Consider the following 27,053-nt stretch of genomic DNA (forward strand, 5'->3'; position numbering starts at 1 on the left):
GGACATCTGTAGGGCTGCCATCTGGTCTTCAGTTCACACGTTCACTATGCATAATGTGATCGTCTCCCAGACTAGGGATGACGCTGGGTTCCGCAGAGCAGTACTGCGTCCCAGGAACTAGTGAACTCCTACCCACAGATATAGCTTGGAATCACCTACTGTAGAATACACATGAGCAATCACTCAAAGAAGAAAAGACAGTTACCTGTTCCTTCGAGATGTGTTGCTCATGTCTATTCCACATCCCACCCTTCTTCCCCTCTGTCAGAGTTGTCTGGCAAGAAGGAACTGAGGGTGGGGGGAGCTTGTGGCCTCCCTTATAGCACGATATAGAGGTGCAACTCCAGGGGTCGCAGCAGTGCTTTCCCCCCCCCGCCACGGGTACTGCCAAGGGAAAAACTTCTGGCACCGGTGCACATGGCGCGTACGCACACCTACTGTGGAATAGACATGAGCAACACATCTCAAAGAACACCAGTTACGGAACAGGTAACTGTCTTTTTCAGCATCCCTGCTGTTAAGGTGTGAGAAACCATACAATACATGTGCTCTGAGCTGTCCAGCAGATGCTCCAGCAAAACCAGGGAAGATCAGAAATGACATTCATGATATTTCTAGGACCAAAAATAATAATAATTAATAATAAAAACCCTTAAAGCAGTGAATAGCCACAAGCCTAATTCTTCCCTTTTTTTTTTTTTTTTTAAACATAGATAATCTTTAAGGTTGAGATAGGTGTGTTGTTCTAATATGTGAAGTCATGAATAACTTCCTCAAAAAAGGTTTCAGAGTAGCAGTCGTGTTAGTCTGTATCCGCAAAAAGAAAAGGAGTACTTGTGGCACCGTGGAGACTAACAAATTTATTTGAGCATAAGCTTTCGTTGCATCTGATGAAGTGAGCTGTAGCTCACGAAAGTTTATGCTCAAATAAATTTTAGTCTCTAAGGTGCCACAAGTCCTCCTGTTCTTTTTCCTCAAAAAACTAAGCCCTACATATTTGAGTGACCTTCTATTCGATTTTAGTCAAAAGCTGAATGTTTCTGGAAAGTGAAAACTGATCAGACTTTGTTTTAAAATTAAAACACTTTTAAAACTGAGGTGCAGCCAGGTGCCAGATCTGAAGCTTTAAACACTGAAGACACACTTTTGTTTTTAGACAACTCTCACAACGTCTAAAGTTTGAAAACATGTCTTCTCCTTGAACAGAAGGATTTTTGTGGCTGTGATGCTGTGACCAGAAGGGAGAGTGGGATGGGAACGTCTGGTTAAGGGGAGGGAGGAAGGAGAAAAGTATGTGTTTGTGCTACTGGGCTCTCTGGATTGTGGCATGTCGACTCACTGAGCTGTGTAACTATGTGCTTGAATGATCAGTACCATCTGGCACTTTCTAAGCTCTCAGTGTTGTCCCACTGTTCACTTGTCATGATTTGAGCCTATGATCAGCCAGGCTGGTGGCAACTGAGCATTTGCTGTCAGGTTTACAGTGATCTGTGAAATGAGCTGATGGACTCTGTCCAGTTGCCTTCCCATTATCCTACTAAATGGATTTGTCCTGTCCCCAGCCATTTCTTGTTACTTAAGTCTCATTCTGATCTCTCACGGGGAGAGGTAGATTATCCCACATCTGCCTACAGTGGGGTTCTTACCCCTCTCTCTGAAGTATCTGGTACTGGCCACTACAGAAACAGAATGCTAGAGTAAGGGGATCTTGAGTCTGATCCAGTATGACAGTTAATAGACTTAAACGAGAAACTGCAGAACTGAAATTAATTTGCAAACTGGACACCATCAAATTAGGCCTGAACAGAGACTGGGAGTGGATGGGTCACTACAGAAACTAAATCAATTTGTTAGTCTCTAAGGTGCCACGAGTACCCCTCCTTGTTTTTACAAAAACTAATTTCACGTTGCTAAATACTCACACCTTCTTGTCAACTGTTTCAAATGGGCCACCTTGTTTACATTGGCCTCGTTAACACTACAGATGTGATTTCCACTCCTCCTTGTCAACTGTTGAGAATTGCCTACTTCCAACTTAAATTGAATTGGCTCGTTAGCACTGACCCCCACTTGGTAAAGCAACTCCTGTCTTTTAATATGCTGTGTATTTATACCTCCCTGCTGTATGTTCCGCTCCATGCATCTGATGAAGTGGGTTTTAGCCCACAAAAGCTTATGCCCAAATAAATTTGTTAGTCTCTAAAGTGCCGCAAGGACTCCTCATTATTTTTGCTGATACAGACTAACACGGCTACCCTCTGAATCCTATGTTCCTGTTTCTTCATAATGAATTGTCCTGGGGTGGTAAAAGTGGAAGAGAACCTTCCACTATTCTTCCTTTGCAGGACAGCATATGCCCCAAAGACTTAGGTGGTCCTAGAATTTGAAAACCAAGCACTGCTAGGAAATACACAGAATGTCCTTCCAGGATGGTTATTTTATGCAAATAGTTCTACTGATCCAATGTTATAGAAATTCTATTTTTGAAATTGGCCTTTCCCAGGAAAAAATTGCAAAACCATGGACACTTCCCCTTTCAGATTGATGTTAGACATGAGATCCTTTGGAGGGGAAGAGTGAGAATTTGAGGGAACCATTCAAGCCTAGACAACCTGCTTTAGGACTTTTGCCTCTGGCTCTGAGCTTATTAGGTGGTGGCAAGCATTTGACCGTGTATGTGTGTGCGCACACACACTGCTGGGAGCCACTCCTCGAGGGCTCAGAACACTATAGCATGTGGCAGCCTAGAAGATCCCAAGTGTGGGGGTGAGCCAAAGAGGCAATGACCTTGCAAAGCTTGCTCCCTCCCAGGCACAGGGCAGCAGAGGAGGAGATAGCAATTGCCTTGAGGATCCTGCCCTCCATCACTTGTAGAGACATAGGTGCCAGCATGTTGATGGAGTAGTAGGGAGCAGGTTTCTCTGGAAGGGTGAATGGGACTCTTGCTGAAAGCTCAGCTGTCTGCTGGGCTTCATATCCAGCTGGCTGCATTTGTTCTGTATGCAACTTGTCTGCTCTAGCCCTCTCCTTCTCTCCCTCACTTGTAGCTGGGTTCTCTGTCCACAGCTAAATGGATACATGTGGGGGTGGAGAGGGGCAAGTAGAGTTGTTTCCTAGGGAGGAGGGTGGGTAGAAGAACTTTGAATTGGTAAATCCCTGTGGGCACTATTGCTAGCGGTGTAAAAGCAGCTTATATGTAAAATGTCTGTTTAAAAAAATATTGTAAGTGTTAAGAGCCTGACCTATTAAAAAAAAAAAAAATCACACTGGTGTTCCATGCGCTTTGTCAGAGGTTGGTGTCTGGGCCAACTTCTCCTCTTTAAGAACATTTACCACTTTTTCCCTTTCAACAGATCTCCTCTTTGTGTAATGTATTTCTGTACTAATGTCCAGGTTATGTGGCTTCACACAGGGATATTTGGGGAGGTGCCCAGGTGAGACTGAGTCTGATATTAAAAAAGAAGAAACCGTAACGCTTGTAAAATCTTCCATGTGCCTCTATACTAGCTAGTTAAGCTCTCCCCTCCCAACTGCCTAGTCGTAATTTTTTTAATTCACGTGACATCTTCAAAACCGTGGCGTGTTACGACTCTTCTGGTTCTGTATCATAATGAAGGGGAAGAAATCTAGATATTTAGCAGGGAGAGTCTAGTTTCATGAGGAAGAGATCTGGGGTGAGGCAAGCATTTAGTCATATAGTTGCAGAATCTACTGGAGCGAGAACTTTGTGCCCAGAAAGGAACTGTTTTTTTGCATAGCAAAGTGGGATGGGGAAACCCCAGTTTCAAAGGTAGCACTGTCAGTCTGAATGGACTGGGTGAAACTACTAGATGGGGGGAATTATGGTGGCAGAACCAGAGTCAATTTTGCATATGTCAGACAGGTAATATTTTAGTCAGCGGATCGGGGATCATTTTCACTTAACAGCAGTTCTGAAACAAGTTGAAACATTTTATTTTAAATATTTGTAGCATGTTAGGGTCAGGCCCTTCTGAAATGACTCTGGGGAGGCTAATTTTACCAAAAATAATCACTCCATCAGAGTGGAAGGTCAGAATGCCCTTTTGTCATCCACCTCCGGAGGGTGGTACATTTTGAGTGAACCCCTCTTAGAGGGCTCACTAGGGCAAGCATTCATTCGTGCCGGGGCGTACCATGTGTGTGTAATTCAGTTTTCTGAACTGGAGACTCAGAGTTGCAACTGAAGGAGATGAAGTTAGGGGGAATAAATGATAGTCCCCTCCACCCCTTCCAAATGATGGTGAGCTATGCCCCTGCTTTGTCAGGGGGTGCCCAATCAACAAACAAGACTGTCCCCTCCCTCCTCCAAAAAAGAGCACAAAAACACCCAATCAAATAGACAGGTATCAAGACTTGAACACCGGCTAACTCTGCCTGTAGTTTAGTTTTAATCTCTGCTTTACATACATTTTTCTAGCTCTTTACTTTGTCCTTGGCTAAATTCTCTGTGTGCGCCATTTTTTGCTGGAAGCCCATTTTTATTTTTTAAACTAGCAAAAATGTCCACCCCACTTGCCTTTTCCTGCGGCAATCTCAAGAGGCCTTTCAGCAGTAGAACTCTTTCATTTTGCTGCTTACGCAATATGGGCCAGATTCTGATGCTCCACAGTCCAGAGTGGTGATGGGTCAGATTCCAGGTTCTTGCTGTCACTTAAGCTTCTGCAGCCTCACACACGTGTATCTGAGGTCAGAGTCATGGCCCTTTTGTAACTTTTTTGTTGCCCTATCACCCTATTACTTGTATCAGTGTGAGGATTGTATATTCCCTCTTCCCCTCCCCCTCCCCCCCCCCCCCCATTGTAACTCAGTTTCTCTTGTGTCCATGTTTCTTTCAGGCCCTTGGAATGCTCTTTTGGCACAAGCATAATATTGAGAAATCCTTGGCGGATTTGCCCAACTTTACTCCATTCCCAGATGAGTGGACAGTGGAAGACAAGGTCTTGTTCGAACAGGCCTTTAGTTTCCATGGGAAAACATTTCATAGAATTCAGCAGATGGTAAGTAGGATCATCATAATTAGACCTGGAAAAAAACTGTTGAGGTCACCTTGTCCGCTACAGGATTGTTAGCAATCATGTAACTGCTCTTTTTGAAGACTGTCTGGTGTGGGGGTGGGGTTTTGGGGAAAAGCTTGACTCTGGCATTGTCATTCAGAGGACTATACTGTTTTGGGATGGGGGAGGGACTATTACTTTTATCACCTCACATTCCTCTAGCAGCAGACACAGAATCCGCATGTCCTGCAAAGAAAAAGTCTTCTAGGAGTAGAATCTGACTCTTACAATGTTGAGAGACAGTTCTGACTATAGAATTGGTAGTGCTTTTGATTTGTCACTCATGGGGCCACTCTTCCTTTTATTGTATTGCAGTAGTATTTAGAGACTTAAATCAGGGTTTAGGGACCCATTGTGCAATGAGTGGTACACATACCTAATAAAAAAAAACAGTCCTTTCCCCAAAGAGCTTTATTGAATCTGCTTTACTTTCTTTTAACATTGTTTTTTTAGGAGTTTTACGCATTTTACATTGGTGATAAGTGCCTATTAAGTATAATATGAGAGCGTCAATGCTTGTGTAGATGAGGATTGTAGATTTAATTCCCTGCTTTCAATCACTCAGTCTTGATGAAACTTTACCTTTGGAGCTGAAATTTTCTCGGCTTGGAATCTGCCTGCAAGTGAACTTTTTTGGGAGAGGAAATTTTCAGCAAAAACACAAAACCAACAACTTCAGCCATTTTGGAAGGGATGGGGAGTGGGAGTGAAATCAAAGTTTTAAACAGCTTTTCAGCTGGGATGGGAAGTTGAAAGTCGAACCTTTTAAAGTTGAAAACTCATCCCTCAAGTGAAAATCCCTTTGACTGTTCCGGTGAAGCTCTGGCTTTGATTGGACAGTTCTGACCCTTTGAAAACTAGCATATGCAGTATACTTTGCACAAGGCTTTTGATCCACTCGTAAAGTGTGCAGCTAAGGAAGGCTGCAGTGCTGAGGGTGACCAGACATCCTTCTATTAGGAGCTTTGTATTATATACACAGATATTAACTCTGCCCCATCCCCCACCTGGAAAAAAAATCCCCCCCTTTTTTTTCTTCCCCCCACACTTGCTATCTGGTTACCCTAGCAGTGCTCCATGCATTGCTGACTTTGCAGAATAGTAAAAAGTGATCTGACTGTTCCAAAGGGTAAGGAGGGCTGCTACGCACCTTTGTAAGGCTTGTCTAGGTCCTGTTCGCGTCCTCCCTTAAAAGCTCCTCAAGTGTATGAACAGGATTCCTGTGGTGAACACGCATTACTGTGAACATGCATTACAGTGCATTAATGCCAGACTCCTATACTGTTTCTCAATAATGAATTACAGGACATTTTTTTTTGAGCAACTCTTGATATGCATGTAGCATCCTGTGGTACTGAGTGTTCTGGGCAAACACTCTGACAGTCGTTTATATGAGAAGTACACTATAATTCTAACTACTGGCTATACAGCAAAAGAGTAAGTGCAAGTGTTCTGAGCGGTCTATTCCAAACTAGCTAAATTAGCTGCATTGTCAGTAGCCTCATCCGTGAATTTGCACTGAAGAAGCCTGTGCTGGTAGCTGGAAATAAACTGCATTGTACGTGGGTGCTGACCGGTATTAAAATTGCACATTTTACAGCAGAGGTGTGAAACTCATTCCATGGAGAGGGACAAATTAGTTACAGTCTATGGACCAAATTTATAGTTTTGGGGCTATTTACTGCCCTCAGCGTACACTGAATCTGCCACTGATAATCACAAGTATCGAAAGCCAAAACTTTTGAAATTTTGATCCTTAAGTAAGAGGGACCTGACTTCCACCTACAGCTCCCTGATTTTTAATGGAACTTGGATCAGGCCTTTAAAGTTATTGTTGCACTCCGCATCACTCTGCGTGGGGTGAGGTGAGGGGCAAGAGTGATGCAGGTCTCTTCTAGGGCAGCCTGCAGAACTCAAATTAGTCAGCTAGCTTAATACAGGTTTAGTTGCTTGATGGAAGGCAGGCTTATCATGTAGACATACAAGACAGTGAGAATGAAAATATTACAACCTGCTACACGCTTATCAAAGATTGTAGAAAGAACCAATATTGCATCCTTTTAAAACCTCTTTTGTTAATTGAATAGATATGGCTACCCTATGATGCTGGTTATGACTTTTCCTGCTGGCTGTCATAGTATGTACCCTAGTATGGCCTATGTGATGTGAAAGCCAGGTAGTGCTGTACATGTAAACCTGTGAAGACTTCTAAAAAATGTAACCATTTTATTTTCAGCTTCCTGACAAATCGATAGCTAGTTTGGTGAAATTTTACTATTCCTGGAAAAAGACAAGAACTAAAACCAGCGTGATGGACCGCCATGCTCGTAAACAAAAAAGGGAACGGGAAGAAAGGTACGTTTGCAGTGAGAGAGACTGTGTCTTGCCACTCTTAAACCTTTTAATGATGATCCTGGAATTTCTGGTAGCCTGTGAAGAACTAGAACTAGGATTTTTTTCCCCCAGACACTTCCTGGTGCCTCTCTCTCTCTTTTTATAACCGAAATCTGTGTCCATGTAAACATTCATGACCAAATTCTACCATCTGATTTCACATGCAACTCTCGAGTCCCTGTAAAGGGAGATCACAATGGTAACTCAAGGGCAGGTTTTTAGCCTTAAATGTAACATTCCGTAGAATGGGAGCATGCACTAAGTGGAAGAATGTCAATGTTTGGCAGTCCCCTCTCCATTTTATCTACACACTTGTCCCAGCAGAAAGCTGCTACCAGAAAAATGCTTTCAGGGCCAAATTCTCTACCCAGCACAGTAGTCGAGTAGACTGGCTTTGTGATGGGAAGAGGAGGAGAGAGAAGAGCTCACACTAACTGTGGTGGATGGAATTCCGTACCCCTCCCCCCCCCCCCCCCCAAGCCACTGAGCTTCAACAGATTCTTTGTTCCCACTACTTCAGCCTCAGGCCTCAGCAGTCTCCATGGCTGCCGTGCCTACCACACACTGCAGCACCCTTCAGGAAGGTTTGGCTGATAGTTCATGTGTTTAGCTACACAGATACTTCCTGGAGATAGAGATCCTCTTTCTCTGGATATCCCCACTCGAACCTAGAGCAGTTGGGGCCTTGGTGGGCCATGGCTCCTTGGCACATTGAGGGGTTTAACCGTCTGCAAAGGTTCTCTGCGTCCTCATCCTCCTTGTCTTTCCTTTCTCTACATAGCAGTGGTGCTTTTGCCATGCTCCAGATGTTTCTTGTCCTTGTGAACAGGTGCTCTTCCCAACCTGCTCTAAAACTCAATCTAGACATTTGTAGAGTTAGAACTTCTCTTAGAGCCACATCCGAGGAAAGTAGATACCAGTCACCAGCTGGCAATGCTCTGCACATGTCTTCCATCATACGGCTCCTATTTCATGACTGCTTAGCCCAGACTCTAGCTTTTGTGCCTCAAAAAGGAGATCCCTATAGGAAGAGGGTCATTCCCATGGTGGAGTTTATTGAACCACACTGCAACAATGAGCCAGCAAGACGGTCTTCATCTCGCAGCTGGATCCACCACACCTGCTTAATTGGAAGGAAGAGAGTGGGCTCAAAGGAGAATACCACCATCCAACTAATCCCTTACTTGGTTTACTTTGGTTGGCTTTCCTTTATCCGTGCCTCCCTTTCATACTGTTGTTTCTGGTTTTATTTATTAACTTTATTCAGTGGAAAAATAATTGCGTTTCCTAAAAGGAGCACTTGTTTGTAGTTCACACTATATAGTTTAGTATTCAAAAAGGCTACATCTGGCATTTTTGTTCTATACTTGTAAACTGCACTGAAATTACTGCCACCAGGAAATATCTTTATAGTAAAGACTTTTATAGATGGTGTATCTAAGGTGCTATAAACTTCATGGAGAGTGAATGGATGGGCTGCTCCATTTCTGAATTTCGAAGCCTTTGAGAGAAGCAACAGGAGCAGGGATACTTAGAGTATGTCTACACTATGGAAACTACACCAGGTTAGCTATGTCTAAGCTGGTGGAAGGTTGTTTTTTTCCATCAGTGTAGGAAAACCACCACCCTGAATGACAGAAGCTATGTTGATGGAAGCATTTCTCCATTGATTTAGCTACATCTACACCTAAGGATAGGCTGGCAAAGATACATGGGTCAGGAACGTAACTTATTCACACCCCGACCAACGTAGCTACATTGACGTAAGTTTTAGGTGTTGACCAAGCCATAGTGTTTGCTTTCCATATTTAGCAAGCTAAAGAACGATTGGCAGGTTTTTAACTTGGCTATTTGATGTTTAACTAAGTAGAAAAAATGCAGGGAAAAATTATGGAACTTGTGTCCCTGCTTTGTGGGGGAGATAAGAGAGCTGTGCTGTCATTTGAGCCTGAGACTAGAATGTGTGAATTCTACAGCTAGTTTGTGTTCCAGGCCTGTTCACTTGTGGATTAAATTGTGCTTAGATTAAGTAATGACTGTAATAAACCTCTGCAAAATGGGTTAAGTTTAGTGGTCTCAATCTAGTTTGTAGTGGTTTATGTGACCCTCTAGACACAAATTTCCAGCACAGTTGGCACCTTTTGGTGTTGGTCTCAGCAGACACCAAGGACTGAATCTGTGTGGAGGTAAAATTGCACTCTTGCTCTTTAGAGTTAAGGCTAATTAAAGGGGCAGTGAGCGGAATCTTGCTCTGCCATTGAATGTGTTCTGTGACTAAACAGAGGAATTCCCAAGACACCTTTCAGCAGCACTAAAATCACTTTTAAAATAACCTCAAACAAACTTGGGACTCGGTTTTCAAAACCTGTTCTCTTACTTGTGTGCATGGGACTCTGTACATGCAGTCTTCTGTGCCCAGAAGTGACAGAATTTGCATGCACAGACTAGCTTGGGAATCAGTTTTGTACAGGAAAGCATGCAGGGTTTGCACAAGTGACTGCAAATGAAAGACCGTTAACACCACCTTAAAATGTGTCCCTCAGTGACTGAGCAGGTGCATGTGTCTTGTTCATACTCTTCACTTGGTTTATAATTTAAAATAATAAAGCAAATAAAAACTGAAACCTAAATGGTGAGTAAATGACTGAGCTGTGCAGACAGTGTACTCTGGAATTTTAAGAGGGTATGTAGAATATAATGCTGACTTCTACAACTTGGCTAACTTAATGGGTTGCTGGATTTCATGGGACCAGTGAAACCTGCATGTGTCCTTTTTAAAATAAACATAACCCAGATAAGATTATCCTTACACTCTGGGAACATCATCGTAGAAAGTAGAGCAATTAACTTCAGCAATGTACGGTACACTAATTCTAAACCATACATGGAAGTATACCTTAATGTGAATGGTAGTCAAACACTAAATTAGAATTCCAGTACAATTAAACTGGCTAGGTGTTCCAAGATCAGATTCAGTATGGCCCCAATTTGATGCTGCTTATTATTATTCTGTAATTGTTAGAATATGCTTTCTCCCCCCCGCTCACCCCCTCCCCCCAAGGAATTAAAGATGAGATTATTGGAGTGCTAAACATATGTGTGGATTTTGTTTGTTTGTTTTTTAAATCCCTGGGAGAACTAATTGTGCATGTGGCTTTTTGTTACGTTTACAATTTTTAATTTAATATATGAAATCCACGTTAAAGCTGTTTGTTCTAATTCTATATCCTTGTTTGTCTGAGTTTGCTTGAAGTTAAAAAATATTCAGCTAGTTCTCTTTGACTCTAACAGTCAGAGAATTCCTGACTTGTTTTTTAATTTTATTTTTGCCTTTGAGTGTGAACAGACTTCATTTTCAAATTTTGCCCAGATATACCACAGAAGAGTTTATGTAAAAGCTTTTAAATGAATGGTCCCTAATGTGGTTATTTTAAAGCGGTAATTGACTTTAAAATTCACCAAAAAGAAAAGCCGTTGGATTGAATGGTCCATCCATGCCTGACTTTCAGCAGACTATTGTAGAGAAATAGAAATTCTCGTTGTAATATGGTCGTGCCTTGCTTTTGTCTTTCAGTGAGGATGAAATGGAGGAAACAAATGGAACTAACCCTGTTGATATTGAAGTTGAACAAAACAAGGAGAGCAAAAAAGAGGTAGATTCGTTTTTTCCCCTAATACTGTACTGAAGGCTAATGAAAGTTTTCACCTGTTACTGTGAACTATTCTGTTGTGCCATGGAGGATCTGACAGTGCCCAGTTTTATTTGTGCTTGTGCATAGTTTTCACTCAGCACAGGAATAATAGTGACTCTCAATTCTGATTAGAGTAACTAGTACTCAAAATCCTCGATCCCATTTGAACTGAATGGCAAGACATTGAGTGACTTCAGCAGGGTCAGGATTTCACCTGAAGTGGCTAACAACAAAGGAGAAAGATTGTGTGGTTGTGAGTGTTCCCTTCCCCCTTCCAAAGGGGCCTTGACCTGGAAGCTGACATTTTGCATATGGGCAACACAACAGGCCTGTTTCCCCCTGAATCCTTGTTTGTAAATTGGGGAGGTAGCGTGGGAGGGGCGTTGACTATTAAAATTGTTGTGCTCAAATGTACATGTTACCTTTGAAAATTTGGCCCATAATGTTTTAACATGAAGTTGGAGGGAGAAAATAGTTAACATGTTTTTAACTGTAATCCTGTAACAGGGGTTGGAACATACGCTAACTGCTACATGTCAGTTCTTTTGATGTTACCTGTTTTATTAAAATAGGCTGTTAGGGGAATTAAGTGACCTAATAAGACTTCTTTTCCTCCCTAGTAGAAAAAGAACATTATAATCAAGACACATCAGGTTGAAGTTAACTTAAGCTCTCAGTCCTTGCAGGCATTTTCTGTATAGCCTGCTATTGAGCGCGTTGAAGTGACAACATTCCAATTGACTTTCATTGGAACAGGGCTGGGTGTGAACTGGAAAACTGACATTTACTTTTATGGAACGCTTTGTTCTTGTAACGTCCACAAGTCCCACGGTGTAGGAGCTTTGTGTGATTAGGTGCTGCGGGCCTGACTCACCAGTGGTGTAATAGGTGTAAGTCTGCTGAAGTCAGTAGAACTGCATTGACTGCTCTTGGCAATAGGTAGTCAGACTGTCTCCTTCAGAAATAGCACGTATAAGGGCTGTGAGGTACTTCAGTCTGTATTGGGACAAAAGGAGGCACTACAATATACAGCAGAACTCACCCTAGCTGCCTGGGGCCTTCGGATACAAAAGAAAGCTGTGATTGTGTAACTGTATCCATGTGGGCTGATCCCAGCACCCACACACATCTCCACTGAAGTAAATGTGGTTCTTTGCAGCTGCCGGTTGCACAATCCAAACCTTCAGAATGAGAAATGATGGTTAAGATTTAAGAAATATAATTTAAGATACAGAGAAACTCTATCACAGGGAATGGGTTTATTCATTTTACTTAAATTTGACTTGTATTGCATCTGCAAAGTCTATGGGATTCTTCTAAACAAATGTGCCAGGGATATACTTCAAACTAATGTTACAAGCTTTGGCACTCACGGGGTGGAAGGGAGGGGGAGGGGTCCTATAGTAACAGCATAGTGTATAGAGTGGAAAGATGTGACTTTGAACTATCAAAGGTGGTGCATACATCAGTGTTAAAACTGGAAAATGTCTGGAAAATACCTTGACAGAGTTTTGGTTTTGTCCTCAATATTTTTAAACAGGGATTGGAAAGAGGTATTTATGGGTTATGTTTAGCAAACCCTTTAATTGGGGCTGAGCAAGACAAAACACTATATCTTAATTTTGCATAACAGTTCATGTCACTTCTAAAGCAATCTTGTATAAAGGATGAACTCTGAGAATATACTTTACACTAGTTCCTACATATCCTGTGCACATACTTACTGTTTTGTCTTTTAACTAGACAAAATTCCCCATTGTTGGAATAAAATCTTTTAAAAACCACCCTCCAATGTCATAATCCCAGTACAGTTAGTGCAAAGCTGCATGCAAAAGGCATACATTTGGTAGTTTACTATGGCACTGAGTATAAATATACATTTTAAACTTGAGTTACCAACTGATCATCTTATACACTGCTGGGGAGCTTCCTTATTATACTTTTTCATTTTCAGTTTAACTGTAAAACGATAGAGGCTTTCTCATAATCATAACTTCATACGTGAATAAGAGCTTCTTTCTTAACACCTCCCCTTTCCACTTTCTGCTGTTTGTGAGGCTTCAGTATTGTCTGTTCATAAAAAATAAAAGGGATAATAAGCAGTGTTTTGAGTGATTTAAGATTTCAAATTGAAATTTTCTTTGAGAAACTCTGAATATAAAAGAGAGCTTTTACCGATTCACTTTTTTTTCTACTCACCCATCTAAAACATTGGATTACTATTGGCTTCCTACAATCTGTAGATCTAGCTGTGCATGGTGGAAGTCAAAGTTCATTTGTATCTACATGCGTTCCAAAAGGAAACAGATGGTCACAGTTTTGGGGTTCAGGTCCTTTTTGTAGCAAAGTATTTTACACGGGATTGTATATCCTATTTATTTCTCACTCTCTAATTCAGATAATCTATGCCACCACTCTCTTTTACGCCCCCCCCCAAAAAAAAAGAAAAAGAAAAAAGAGCTCACCAAGCACATTCATTCACTCTCTGTGTGTGCAGTGACAAGCAGCCTTCTGAGGGCTTGTCACTGGAAAGTGACTGCCAGCTTCATTTTATTCTCCTGTACAATTTGCATAGCCTATGCACATTAATTAAGTTTGATATTGCAGTACTCGAGCCTGAGGGCTGATTGAATCCAAAATACTTTGAGAGGAGAGCAGTCCAGAAGGGGGATATGTTTTTTTGTTCTTCATCATTGCATTTCTGCAGTGAGTTGGTCAGGTTTGTAATCTCAGTGAATCATCCCTCCACCCCATTCCCAAAACCCAAACAAAAAATATTTGTCAGCTCAGAGACTCTGTATGACAACTTAGGCAATACGGGGATTTCTCTGGGCCATACAACTTGAAGAGGGGGTTGGAGGGCTCTCAAAAATGCTTGGTCTCAGCGTTTCCTTTTTCAGGAGGAGATGAGGAGCTTCCTTATTATACTTTCTTTTTCAGTTTAACTGTTAAATGATTGAGGCTTTCTCCTAATCATAACTTCATCACACATAATTAATGAATAAGAGCTGCTGCTTCTTCGAGTGCTTGTGAGTAGATTCCATTCTAGGTGTGCGCGCAGCCACGTACGTGGTCGTCAGAGTTTTTTGCCTTAGTGGTATCCGTAGGGTCAGCAGTGGTGTCCCCTTGAATGCCACGCTCATGTGTTGGTATATCCGTTCCTTCTCACCGCCCATGGTGTTTAGTCGGAGCGCCTTTTCTTGCATAGCAAGGGCTAGCAGTTTTGTTTCTACTGACTTCAGCCTTAGGGCCTTGTAAATAGTTTGTTTATAGTAGTTGTTAAGTGTAGTTAGACGTTAGAGTCCTAGCAGGGACTTTGCCTGAGGCGGGGCATGCCCCGGTCTCCTGGGTTTAAGCCCTGCGCAGACAGTAACAGGCCTATGCCTTTAAGTGACTCCCATAGTAGCTGCCTCAAGTGCTTGGGGGGATCACTTGTGAAGGACAAGTGCCGCATTTGTGAAAACTTTCGGCCAGAAACTAAAAAGGAGTGGGATATTCATTTTGGGCTCTCCTCATGGAGTCTACCCTTCACCTGGCTTCTGAGCCATCCCATCAGTACTCGCCTAGTGCCTTGGTATGCAGTTCACCCCTGGCACTGGGCTCTACCCATCACCACTTCCTGTCACCAGTGCCCGAAAAGAAAACTAGGATGGCTCCAGGCAAGAAAGACCAACTGGCCACTCCGGAGCTACGTGTGCATGCCTCTCTGGTCAGGGCCCTTAGCCCCTTGAAACTTCCACCACAAACTCCCAGGAGCGGTATGGGACCCAACCTGCTGATGGCACAGATGCCTTCCCCAGCTCCCCCGGCGCCGACGCTGCATGAAATAGCAAAGGCTCCCCATGAGGGCAAGCCAGCCCCTAAGAGCGCTCGGGGGCAGTGGAGCGCCGCCAATCCCCTGAGACAAGATAGTGCTTTCCACCTCCCCACTGAAGATCCCCAGAGTCACAGCCCAGATCCTCTGGGGCTCTCCCTCGGTCACCAGCACCACGTTTGAGGTCCCTGGTGTCTCAATGTGGATAGCTTAGAGGGAGGCGCTGATCTCCGTATTATTGGCACCATTCGCCCTCCCACCGGTTGTCCTCTTGGCGCAGATCTTGGTCACCTGCCCCATGGGAGCACTCCTCGTCATGTCTCCAGTCCTTCCAGCACTGGTCCCCTTGATACCAGCACCAATCTTCTCACTCTGGGCATTGGTCTCTGGCGGCAACGGCTGGCAGGCAGACTCAGGTATCAACGGCCCCACTGTGGTCACTGGAAGAGGATTCCTCTGGCATGGAAGGGCAGTTCAGGCCCTCACACAGACTCCACTGGCATGATTGGGCACCTGAGGATGTGTCGACATGGACGGCGCCGCCTTGGCAGCACAGCCAGTGGCCAGCACAGTGGCCTTATTGGAGCACGTGGGGCACGCCAGTCATGGCAATGCCCCCTTTGCACCGCTCATCTGCTGCCGTCTTGGAGCAACAATTGTCGTCACCAACGACACCGGGCTCGGTGCATGTAGTGTGCTTGGAGTTCAAGGCAGAGGAGACTGCACCCACCCCTAAACCTCCTTCCCCTGCGGCGGACAATTCTCCGGGCCCCTCCCAGTGGTACAGTCGTTGTCTTCATCCCCGGACGAGACGGTCGCGGGACCCTTGTGGGCCAGCTCACCAGACTATTTTAAAGAAAACCAGGCCCTGCTTCAAAGGGTGGCCGAGAACTTGGGCCTAAAGGTGAAGGAGATGACTGAGCAGGCAGATATCTTGTTCAACATCCTCTCAGCCTCTACCCCTGCCCGTGTCGCACTACCAGTGCATGATGGAGTCCTCAAAATTGCCAAGGCCCTCTGTCAAACCCCATTGTCCATCCCTCCCATTTCCAAAAGGGCCGAAAAGAAGTACTTTGTCCCAGCCAAAGGGTTTGAGTATCTTGGTACTCGCCCTCACCTGAGCTCACTGGTTGTCTCTGCAGCCAATGAAAAAGACAAGCAGGGGCACACCCAGCTCAACTCCCAGAACAAAGGGGCAAAAGACTGGACTTGTTTGGAAGGAAAAATTATTCAACTGCCAGCCTACGATTCCTGGGTGGCAAACCATCAGGCCCTCCTAGGCAGGTACAATTTTTACTTATTGGACTCCCTCAATAAGTTCAAGGAGTCCCTCCCACAGGGTTTGCCTAAGAATACAGCACCCTGGTGGAGGAGGGCACCATGGCGGCTAGGTGCTCCCTCCAAATGGAGTGGGATGTGGTGTTTTTTTGAGCAGACAGATGCAAGGCTGCATGGGTTAGAGGACACTCTGGCCACCCTTTGCTTTCTGGACATGCACACGCTGCAGTCTGCATGGAAGCAGTTCCGGCCACCCCCACTGCCAAGGCCTTGGGATCTGCAAGTAGAAGGGATAGGGACATTCGTTTCAACCACCGCTGCCCTTCCTCCTCCCACTCACCTGCACAGCCCAGCCCAGCAAAGCCTCCTGAGGGCCAGAAGTACTCATTTTGAGGGTGCCCTTGAGAGCAACATCCGAGTCAACTCCCAGGATCCACCCTATTCTTTCCTCGACTGTTTTCATCCCTACTGTTCGGCCTTGTCGTGGGTCACCTCGGACCGCTCAGTGCTGGACATAGTGTCCAGCTACACCCTGAAGTTTTCGGCTACCCCTCCCTCCCACCCCTCTTTTTCCCGTCCCTCTTCAGGGACCCTTCTCATGAGCAGCTCCTCATTCAAGAGTTGAGAACCTCCTGAACCTAGGGGTGCTGGAGGAGGTCCCGCAGGACATGTGAATAAAGGGTTCTACTCCCGTTACTTCCTAATCCCAAAAGCAAAAGGGGGCCTCAGACCCATTCTGGATCTGCGATGCCTCAACAAGTCTCTCAAGAAGTTGAAGTTTCGCATGGTCTCCCTGGCCTCCATCATCCCCTCCCCGGATCCAGGAGACTGTACGCCGCCCTCAACTTGAAGGACACATATTTCCATATTCCAAGATCATAGACATTTCCTCCGTTTCATAGTGGGTGGACACCATTTCCAATTCACAGCGCTGCCCTTTGGTCTCTCATTGGCCCCAGTGGTCTTCACAAAATGTATGGCGCCAGTGGCCACTTACCTGAGACGTCGAGGGGTCCAGGTCTTCCTGTATCTCGACAATTGGCTCATCACAGGCAGGTCTCAGGAACAAGTGCAGAGAAGCCTCGTTCTGGTGCATTCCATCTGCTGCGACCTGGGTCTTCTGGCAAATGAGAAAAAAGCCACCTTAAGGCCAGTTCAACAAATAGAGTTCATTGGGACACTTCTCGACTCCACGCGAGCCAGAGCCTTCCTTCTGGAGGTGCGTTTTCAGGTCATCTCGGACCTGATCTCCCATGTGAAGAACCACCCGCTCACCATGGCTCACACCTGCTGCGGTTGTTGGGCCACATGGCCGCCTGTACATACATGGTCAGTCATGACCTAGACCAGGTAGTCAGGGTGCTGGATCACATCTTATCGTCCCTAGATTGGTGGATGAACCCCGGGTTGGTGTTGCAGGGAGTTCCCTTTGTGGCCCTGTCCCTATCGCTGACCCTGGTCTCCGATGCTTCGGACCTGGGTTGGGGAGCCCACCAGGGCGAGCTCAGCATGCAAGGCCACTGGCTGCAAGATGATCTGGCCCTCCATATCAACATCAGGGAGCTCAAAGCAGTTTGCCTGGCCTTCCAGGCTTTCTTGCCCCACCTGAGGGGCAAGGTGGTTCAGGTCCTCATGGACGAAACCACTGCAGAACCAAGTCATCGGACCTTTGCCAAAAAGCTCTCCGCCTTTGGGATTTTTGTGTGCAGCAGGCCATTCATCTGGTAGCCATGCATTTGCCTGGGACCAGGAACATGTTTGCAGATTGCTTCAACAGGACCTTCTCGTCTCGCCACGAGTGGTCACTCCATCCAGAGGCGGTCAGTATTCTCTTCCAAAAGTGAGGGACTCACCAGATGGACTCGTTCGCGTTCCGGTAGAACAGGAAACGCCAGGTGTTCGCTCCGGGAGATGGACAGGGGTTCCCTGTCACACTTGCCTGCTCCCGTGATTGGAGACCCTGATGTACACCTTCCCGCCAGTGCCATTGATCCACAGAGTCCTCCTGAAGGTCAGACCAGACAGGACGAAGGTCATCCTGTTAGCCCGCGAGTGGCCTCGCCAGCACTGGTTCAGCATGCTGCTGGACCTTTCGGTAGCCACCTTGCTGCGGCTGTCTCTCTGGCCAGACCTGCTGTCCCAGAACCACGGCAGTCTTTTGCAACCAAACCTGGCGGTGTTGCACTTTACAGCATGGGGCAAGGGTGGGCAAACTTTTTGGCCCGAGGGCCACATCGGCGTTGAGAAACTGTATGGAGGTCCGGGTAGGGAAGGCTGTGCCTCCCCAAACAGCCTGGCCCCCGCCCCCTATCTGCTCCCTCCCACTTCCCGTCCCCTGACTGCCCCCTCTCAGGACTCCCGCCCCTAACCGTCCCCTGGCACCCCACCCCCTCTCCAGGCCCCCCCGGGACTCCCACGCCTATCCAATGCCCCCTGTTCCCTGTCCCACTCACCCTCCTGTCCCCTTACCATGCTGCTCAGAGCAGCAGGAGTTCTCAGCCCTGCTGCCTGGCCAGAGCCAGGCACGCCACCCACACTGCCTGGCAGGAGAGGCGGGCCAGAGCGCTGGCGCCATGCTGAGGCTGCGAGGGAGGGGCTGGGCAGGACAGGCCCGTGGGCCGGAAGTGGCCCGCAGGCCGTAATTTGCCCACCTGTGGCATGAGGCGATGCTGGCTTCGCAGAGCAGTGCTGTACGCTGCAAGACTGTGAACTCCAAGCCCACCTCCTTGGACACTGCTTGTGAGTCACCTAGAATGGAATCGATGTGAGCAAGCACTGGAAGAAGAAAAAGCGGTTACCTACCTTTCATAACCGTTGTTCTTCGAGATGTGTTGCTCATGTCCATTCCTTTACCCGCCCTCCTGCTCCTCTGTTGGAGTTGCCGGCAAGAATGACCTGAGAGAGCATAGGCCCAGTGGCACTGATATACTGACGCATGAGTGCAGCACTGAAGGGGGCACCACTGCCAGCCTTACAGATACCGCTAAGGCAAAAATCACCAGTGACCACGCATGTGGGCGCGCACACACACCTAGAATGGAATGAACATGAGCCCCACATCTCGAAGAACAACAGTTATGAAACTGTAACAGTTTTTTCTTAACTCCTCTCCTTTCCTGGAGTCAGAAAGCAAAGAAAATAAGACATTAACTAAGTGGTATGAGATAGCTTTACTTTTTTTTAAATTTAAATCCTCAGCCTTGGTACAGAGACCTTGTCTTCTATCTATGAACACTTGTGTATATCTGTGACACTATATAAGCCCTGGAGATCCCCATATTGACATTCAGATTCTTTTCTGTGGGTTTTTAAGTTGATTGAATTCTACAAAGGTATACCTAGGGCCAGCAAAGCAACTTTTCCAAGATAGGTTAGATATTTACATTCTCAATGCCTGCACGATATACTAAGGGTCTCAATGTGCTTGGAGCTGTCAAAAGCTATTGTCCATAATAGAGAGCAGCTGCATATTCTGTGAACTCAGTAGAATAACAATCTGAAGTTACTTACACTTACAGAGGAATAAACATTTGATGTTCAGCCTCATGGGAGATTCACGTTGCTGATGCCACATGTTGTCATCCTGTAGCTTGAGTCCATTGTACTAGATTCATGCACAGGCCTGTGAATTTCTGTGTGTAGATGAAATACTCACCAATCTGAAACCTCTAATCCACTTCAAACTATTTACCTGACTTAGTTATCAAAGCTCTCACTTCTAAAGCTGAATGCAAAACTTGCCTCACTGGTCCATCATTAAATCTGTCTGGCTATTGTAGTGTGTTTTCTGCTGTTCTCCTACTCCCCCTGTGCACGGAGATCTGTGTAGGCAGATTCCCTAAACAGAATAGCTTCTTGCTCCTGGGCTGGCTTAGGCACTTAGGGCCTGATGGATTTGGATCCTCATTCGGTGAGCCTTCATGCATATGTGTGTTCAGTGTTTAAAGATTTCTAATTAGCAAATGGACGCTGCACAGCGGGAGGAAACTTTCTTCCTGATTTGCAGTTATAAGGTGTCACTAACCAGACTCGTATCCAGTATTTTAACTTGCAGATGAGCACATACAGGAATGCAATTTTGGATCCTCTCCTGTCTCGTTTCATTTCTTTTCTTTTTTTTTTTTTTTTCTTTAAAGTTCTTGGCACTATTCCAGCCTCTATACAACAACTTTAATCTTAGGATGGAGGATTTTTTTTTGGTGTGCAAGTTAACATGTGATCTTTTTTGGAGGTGATATTAAAGAGATTCAAATGTGCTTTTTGAGGGGAGTGTGAGGGGTAATAAAATGATTTTTCCATGTAATAAAGTGCTGAAACGGTTAGAAAAATTAGTGGTTTGCCGGAAGATATCTCTGATTATAGACAGAGGTGGGGAAATATTTATCGCTTTTTTGGGTCAAAATAGATCAGCTTGGTATCTAATTCTTTGTAGAATGTGAGGTTAATATGTGTGAAATATATCCCCTTCCCCATGCAACCATCCTATTTTCTCCTCTCCCTCCTTCCCCGGAAAAGAGATCTTTTTAGTTTCTACAGGTAAAACTCTGTATCTTGTTTGTTAGCACTGTACTAAAATAAAGTGGGTAAAAATTCCTTAAAAATTATTGTTCTTAAGAATTACTTTGCAGTCACCTCAACCCTCATGTTCAATCTTGAATTGGGTTGCATTTGTTTTTTCCTTGTGTCTGGCACAACTCTTATGTTGTGTTCACCCACCCTCACCCCATCAAATTGAATTTCCTTTTGGGAATGAATTAAACTAACCCACTGAGGCCTGGCCATGACATTTAACTGATGATTAGTCACTTGTACCAGAAATGGAAGCCAACTAAAAAAGCAACAGAAATATCTGTATCTGGAAAGACACTATTGTTGTGTAGAAAAGATTGATGTGGTATCATTTATTTGTGATCACAGTGCCCCATAGCATGATGTTATCACACAAAGGATTTAATTCCTGTTACTTTGCAACTTACTGTGTTCCACCAGAATGGAAGGATGAGATGTAATTTTCAAAGGCATCTCTGTGACTAAAGAGCCTAAACCCCGTTGACTTCAGTCTCCTTGAGAGTCAGTCTTCCTTTTGAGAACAGAGTTTGTGTAAAATGTCTGCTTCCCAGGTGCCGCCACCTGAGACAATGCCTCCGGTGAAGAAGGAGAAGCACAGTACACAGGCTAAAAACAGAGCGAAGAGGAAACCTCCCAAAGGAATGTTCCTTTCTCAAGAGGACGTGGAGGCAGTTTCTGCCAACGCCACTGCTGCTACCACTGTGCTCAGACAACTGGACATGGAATTGGTCTCAATCAAGCGACAGGTAGGAACCACTCCGAAGACAGCTCAGGAGTAGATTTGTCATCTGATATTTTAAAGGTGCTGCTGTCGGTCACCACGTGGGTTGTTACGGGGGATTTATAGCATGCCTGTGATGGCTTACAACAGGATGTGCCTTAATTAACAAGCTGCCAGCCTACCAAAGTGAATTAGCCCAGTACTGTTTAAATCTAGTTTTGTAGTTACAAAGCAGCAAGAAATAGTTCATTTTGATCCAAAGAGTTTGTCAGCCCTCTGTCTGCCTTTTAACCTGGCGTTGCTCGTATTTTTGAACTTGAATTTTGCTTTGAGTGGTGTATCTTCCAGCAGTAACTGCTTTGCATCTACCGTATTTAGCTTTCTTCACATTTTTCTCATGTCACCTTTGGAATAGCCAGAGCCACTCTCCACTTCTGGCTATAGATCTCTTCTGTGGCATCTCCTACAGCCCTAATGCATCTCTTCAGTGTTGTCCGTCGTGTTTCCCCCCCCATGCTGGCAAACATGATGGAGCTGAACTCTGCATTGGGTGCAAACACAATTCTTCACTCTGTGTCTGTGGAGCTTGTGCGTCAGGGGAGACGGTGGGGGTTTTTGTTTAGTTTTTTAATTGGACCTTCACCTTTTGGAAGTTTTGGCATCAGCTCAAAATGCGAAGCTGAGATTCTGCTGTGGTTTGACATGTGCTTTCTGCAGGCAGGTGCTGGGCAAGCTTCCCCACGTATTTCTGCACCGCCAGTAGATCAGTCTTAAACTGATTAATGGTAAATGTTCTCTGTACGTCTAAAAGCCAAGACAGAAGTGCTAATGAATCACTTCCTGGGTTTAGTCCTTTTGCCTATGTCCTAGATCTGAACACTCCCTTGACTTCAGAATTTAGAGCTGGTTCAGGTCCATTTCAAACTACTATAGTCATTTTTAGCTTTGAATTACTATTGTGTGTGTGATTTTTTTAAGGTAGTACCGAGGGCCAACAGAGGATGAGGTCCCCTTGTGCTGGGCACTGTACAAACATAGAATAAGAAACAGACCCTGCTCCAAAGAGCTTACAGTATAAATAGATTTAATAATCGCCCCAGATGTTTCTTGAACTTGGGGTACAGATGAATCTCCTTTCATAAAAAGAGGATGCAGGGAGAGCTGCAAAGTCAAGCTGGTAGGGTGTTCATAAGGGCAGCTGGGACAGGGCTTGTTGAACCATTTTTATCCTTGCTGAAAGTCACTGCTCCTTTTTTCTCTCCCCCTCCCCCCCCCCCCCCCCCCCCCCGCGCCCAGATTCAAAATATCAAGCAGACGAATAGCGCTCTCAAAGAAAAACTTGAAGGTGGAATAGAACAATACAGACTTCCAGAGGTATGCCAGTTCACACACTGCTATGTATGCATCTCTTCTGCATTTCCCAATATCAAGTCCTAATTCTTGCTTAAATGTCCTAGCTGGCACTATGTAGATACAATCATTCTATCTACTGCCAGCTAACCTAGAGACCAATCTAATGGTAATTGGTCTTTGCGGGAGGGGAGGGTGGAAGAGGGTACCAGCAGGCAACTTTCAATCTGTATTTGGCTGGTCGTAAAACTTGTCTCAAATGTAAACATTCAGATTGCTGGTAATACTTCGCAGTCACCATATTCGTCTGAGTGTTGTCATAACACCCTTCTGAGAGCGGTAATTATTAGCCCATTCCACAGAATGGGGGACTGGCCAGAGAAGTTAATGGCCTGACTGACAGAACTGCTGAGCACCCACAATTTCCATCAGAGTTAATGGGAGATCTTGGTACTTGGCACCTCTAATAATCAGGCTATAAGAAACTTGACTGAGATCACAGAGGGAGTTGGTGGGCAACACCAATAAATAGAAAGAGGAACTCCCTCTAACTCCTAGTCCTGTACTCAGAGCATGGACGAAGCCCCACACTTCTGTGTCATGTTAACAGTTAACTATGGAATCAATTTATTTGTCAGTTAACAATAAGGAATAATACAATATTTTAATAGGAAGAAAAATACCCTATTGGAAGGATCTAGAATTAGTTCACTGCTGCATTCAGACAAGAATTACAAACTCAGATATGAGTGAAAGTCCATTGCTTAAGGAAATGAATTACTTTGTTTATGACACCTAGGTCGTTCAGAAATTTAATGCACGTTGGACCACAGATGAGCAGCTTCTTGCCGTGCAAGGTATGGAACTATAAATCTTTCCTACTTCAGCAGGTGATGTACAGTTGAACCCTACTGCACATCAAGCTGGGATTTCTCCTTCAGTGGCTAATGGAAAATCTTGACATTACTGTATATTGTTGCCAAAGAAAGAGGGGTTAATACTCCTTCCCTTTTATGACGCATGGCATGCAGTGTTCATTTGGGCAAACCGATCACTCACCTGCTTCTAGACAGTGACACTCTTAGTGCAGTCACTGCCAGGTTGCTTATACATGTAACTTACAGGTAGAGTTGGTGAGTTTAGCACTTCTGGTTTGGCTCATCCTACATGACTCCTTTTTATATACAACTCTGTCTCTCTCTGTCTCCGCTCCCAACTCTTCTATCATCCATCTCTTTCTCCCATTCCCAACTTTGTACCATCTTTCATGGTAGTGTAACTAGAGATGGGCCCAAACCGTGGGGAAATTCAGCATTGGATCCTTGCAGTGTGGCTCATGCTCATCTCTAGTTGCTGTCACTGCTTATATAATTCTTCTACTTCCGTTTTCAGCAATCAGGAAGTATGGCAGAGATTTCCAGGCAATCTCTGATGTGATTGGAAATAAATCCGTGGTGCAAGTGAAACATTTTTTTGTAAGTTACCGGCGTCGTTTCAACATAGATGAAGTTCTACAGGAGTGGGAAGCAGAACATGGCAAAGAGGAGACAAATGGACCTAGTAACCAGAAGCCTGTAAAATCGCCTGACAATTCCACTAAAATGTCAGAAGAGGAAAATGAGGTAAATCTGTGACTAAAGCGTTTGGGACTGTAAAATGCTGGTTGCTTTTAGGTTCAAATATATAAATGAAGTCCAAACTGTTAACAGCCATTTTTCACAGCTTTCAACCAACTTATTTTCTTGTGTGTGTGTATATATACGAAATAAAGTATTTGAGCAAATTTCTCCTGTGTATGCAGTTCCCAGTGACAATATTGGGAATTCCAGGTGTAACTTAAGGTGATAAGAGACCTCCTGATTTGCAGGCTCTGGCAATATCTGTGACTGTCACTGGCATTCTCTCACCCTCATTTCTTTCTGTAGCTCAGTTGGATGCTTTAGCTGGACTTAAATTCCTCAGCTCTTAGTCTAGGGTTTGGTTTTTTGGACTCGGGTGTAAATTTCTAAGACGGAAACCTTAAGTGTGTGTGTATGTGTATGCCCAAAGGACTATATAAATAACAAGGTGGGATTGTGAAAACAGCTTGTTTTGGGCTCAATCCCAGAGCTGCTCCATGAGCGGGACTCCTGGTGACTTCATGGGGTTTCTGAGCAGACGGGTGCAATGGGACTGTTCCATCTGTCTCTTTCTTGATGATGATAATATTTCTCCACAGACTGTGCCTTTAAAGATAACCCAGGCACTTTACAGTTCTTAAATATGATATTTTATTTACAAGATTTAATATAAATGATAGTTGTGCAATAGGAAAACCAAAACATGAACTGGACTTTGGGCTGTCTTTGACCTAGTCCTAATTCATACTAGAGAACTTTATCCAGTAGTAAATTCTACCCTTCAGCTTGGTCTACACTTAAAACTTAAATTGACTTAGCTACACCGCTCAGATGTGTGAAACTCCACACTCCTGAGCACTGTTGCTATGCCAACCTAGCCCCTGCTGTAGACATAGTTAAGTCCGTGGAAGAATGCTTCCATCAGTTAGCTACCATCACTCGGGGAGGTGGAGTTCCTTCAGCGATAGAAAAACCCCTTCCACTGTCGGGTGTCTATGCTATGGGGTTACGGCAGCATTGCCGTGGCACCATAGCTATGCCACTATAGTGCTTGTGGTGTAGACATGGCTTGAGATGCTTGCGCACGTGACCTGTGGCAGAATTTGGTCCTACTGAACTAAAGGTTTCTGTCACCGTCCTTGCTTGTGTTGTTTCTCAGCTGTTCTTACCATGCTTGGTTAGCTCATGCAGCACGAGCTGTTAACTTTAGGTACACACTGAACACCACTTCATTGCTGCATGAGTCCTACTGATATTTCAGGCCACTCTTAAAGATGTCCTTGAGTGAATTAATTAATGTCCCTAAATAAAAATATCCAGAGATTGGCAGAGACCCTTTCTGTAGGAAGGTGAATAATTAAATTACCCCCCCCACACACACACACCCCTTCACCCCCCCATCAGTACTTCTGTTGTTCCTTTGTTCCAGCTCTATAATGTATTTCACATATGTAGCCAGGAACAAGTTACCTGTTTGATGCCAGGTGTCTCTACCCATCATGGATAAGGAGCTATGGGAATGGGTGGATACAGAAGGAGGTATTTACAGTGTGTAGCAACAGCTAAAAGCTTGGGATCAGTTCCAGGAGGCACAAGGGCTCTGGAAGGCCAGCCTGGAGTTGGTGGCTAGTACAGAGCAGGGTTGGATGGAGTTAGAGGAGGTGGGAGAGGCTAAGTGGCAGGAGAGTAGGGATATGAAAGCCAGGTGGAGCAGCTGCTGAGGAGGTAGGAGGGTTGGGTGGAGTAGGATACATTACACTTTTCTCCATTGAGAAGGTGGGAGTATTGTGCAGAGGTAGCTTGGAGCAGAGAGAGGATGGGTTGGGTACATCAGTAGAGGCAGGAAGATGTGACTAGAAAGTGGATCCTGAGAGTAGCAGCAGGGCCCCTTTAAGCCAAGGGAGGAAGAGAGGAGGCAGAACTGAGAGGAACGACTGCCATAAAGAGTTGGATTATTATTTATTTGCAGCTCAGTAAAGTAGTGCCAAGGATCCAGGGTCAGGCATTCCTAGGCACTGCACAGACCAGTGACCAGGAAGAACTTGGCAGTCTAGGTGACACAGGATGTGATAGGAGGATACAATGGACAAACTGGCTGGAGGGGTGGCAGGGTAAGGTAACAAAATAAACAGTTGAGCAGAAAATACAGGTCTTGGTTTGCTGCTTGCTTAATCAATGTCAGATGGGTTATGGTGCTGATGAAGCCTTTTCTGTAGAAGAGGTTCTGGCATGCTACTCAAGTGGTGCTTCAGAACCAAGAGGTTTCAAACATGCCTGTCTCCTTTTGATTTAACATTTAATGCACAATGATGTGCCAGTACTAGTAACTGGCCACAAACCAAGAACAAATTAGTTAGGGTCATGCATCATATTTTCTAAAATAAAAGGCATGTGATAAAGGCATACATAAACCACGTGCCAACCTAAGATTCCACTCTCTTCCTGCTCGTTTGTTGGGTATGTCTTGCTGGAAGAGAAGAGTTGACCTTATGGAGGGAGTTTTGAAAATAGACCAGTCCTTGCTTTTTGCCCTGCCTGCCA

The 27,053-nt window shown here is 44.8% G+C and overlaps 1 protein-coding gene across 2 annotated transcripts in view; it reads left to right on the forward strand.

The window, feature by feature from the left end:
* The window catches only part of RCOR1 (REST corepressor 1), a 125,661-nt gene that overhangs the window by 92,517 nt on the left and 6,091 nt on the right, over positions 1-27,053 (forward strand). For both annotated transcript variants that reach the window (XM_074956274.1, XM_074956273.1), the window contains exons 5-11: positions 4,857-5,018; positions 7,312-7,430; positions 11,044-11,122; positions 21,374-21,568; positions 22,840-22,917; positions 23,693-23,750; positions 24,286-24,515. In XM_074956274.1, coding sequence (XP_074812375.1) covers positions 4,857-5,018; positions 7,312-7,430; positions 11,044-11,122; positions 21,374-21,568; positions 22,840-22,917; positions 23,693-23,750; positions 24,286-24,515 — 921 coding nt within the window. The remainder of the gene's footprint in view (positions 1-4,856; positions 5,019-7,311; positions 7,431-11,043; positions 11,123-21,373; positions 21,569-22,839; positions 22,918-23,692; positions 23,751-24,285; positions 24,516-27,053) is intronic.

Source organism: Natator depressus, chromosome 6, assembly GCF_965152275.1.
Source record: "Natator depressus isolate rNatDep1 chromosome 6, rNatDep2.hap1, whole genome shotgun sequence".
In the NCBI taxonomy this organism is placed as follows: domain Eukaryota; kingdom Metazoa; phylum Chordata; order Testudines; family Cheloniidae; genus Natator; species Natator depressus.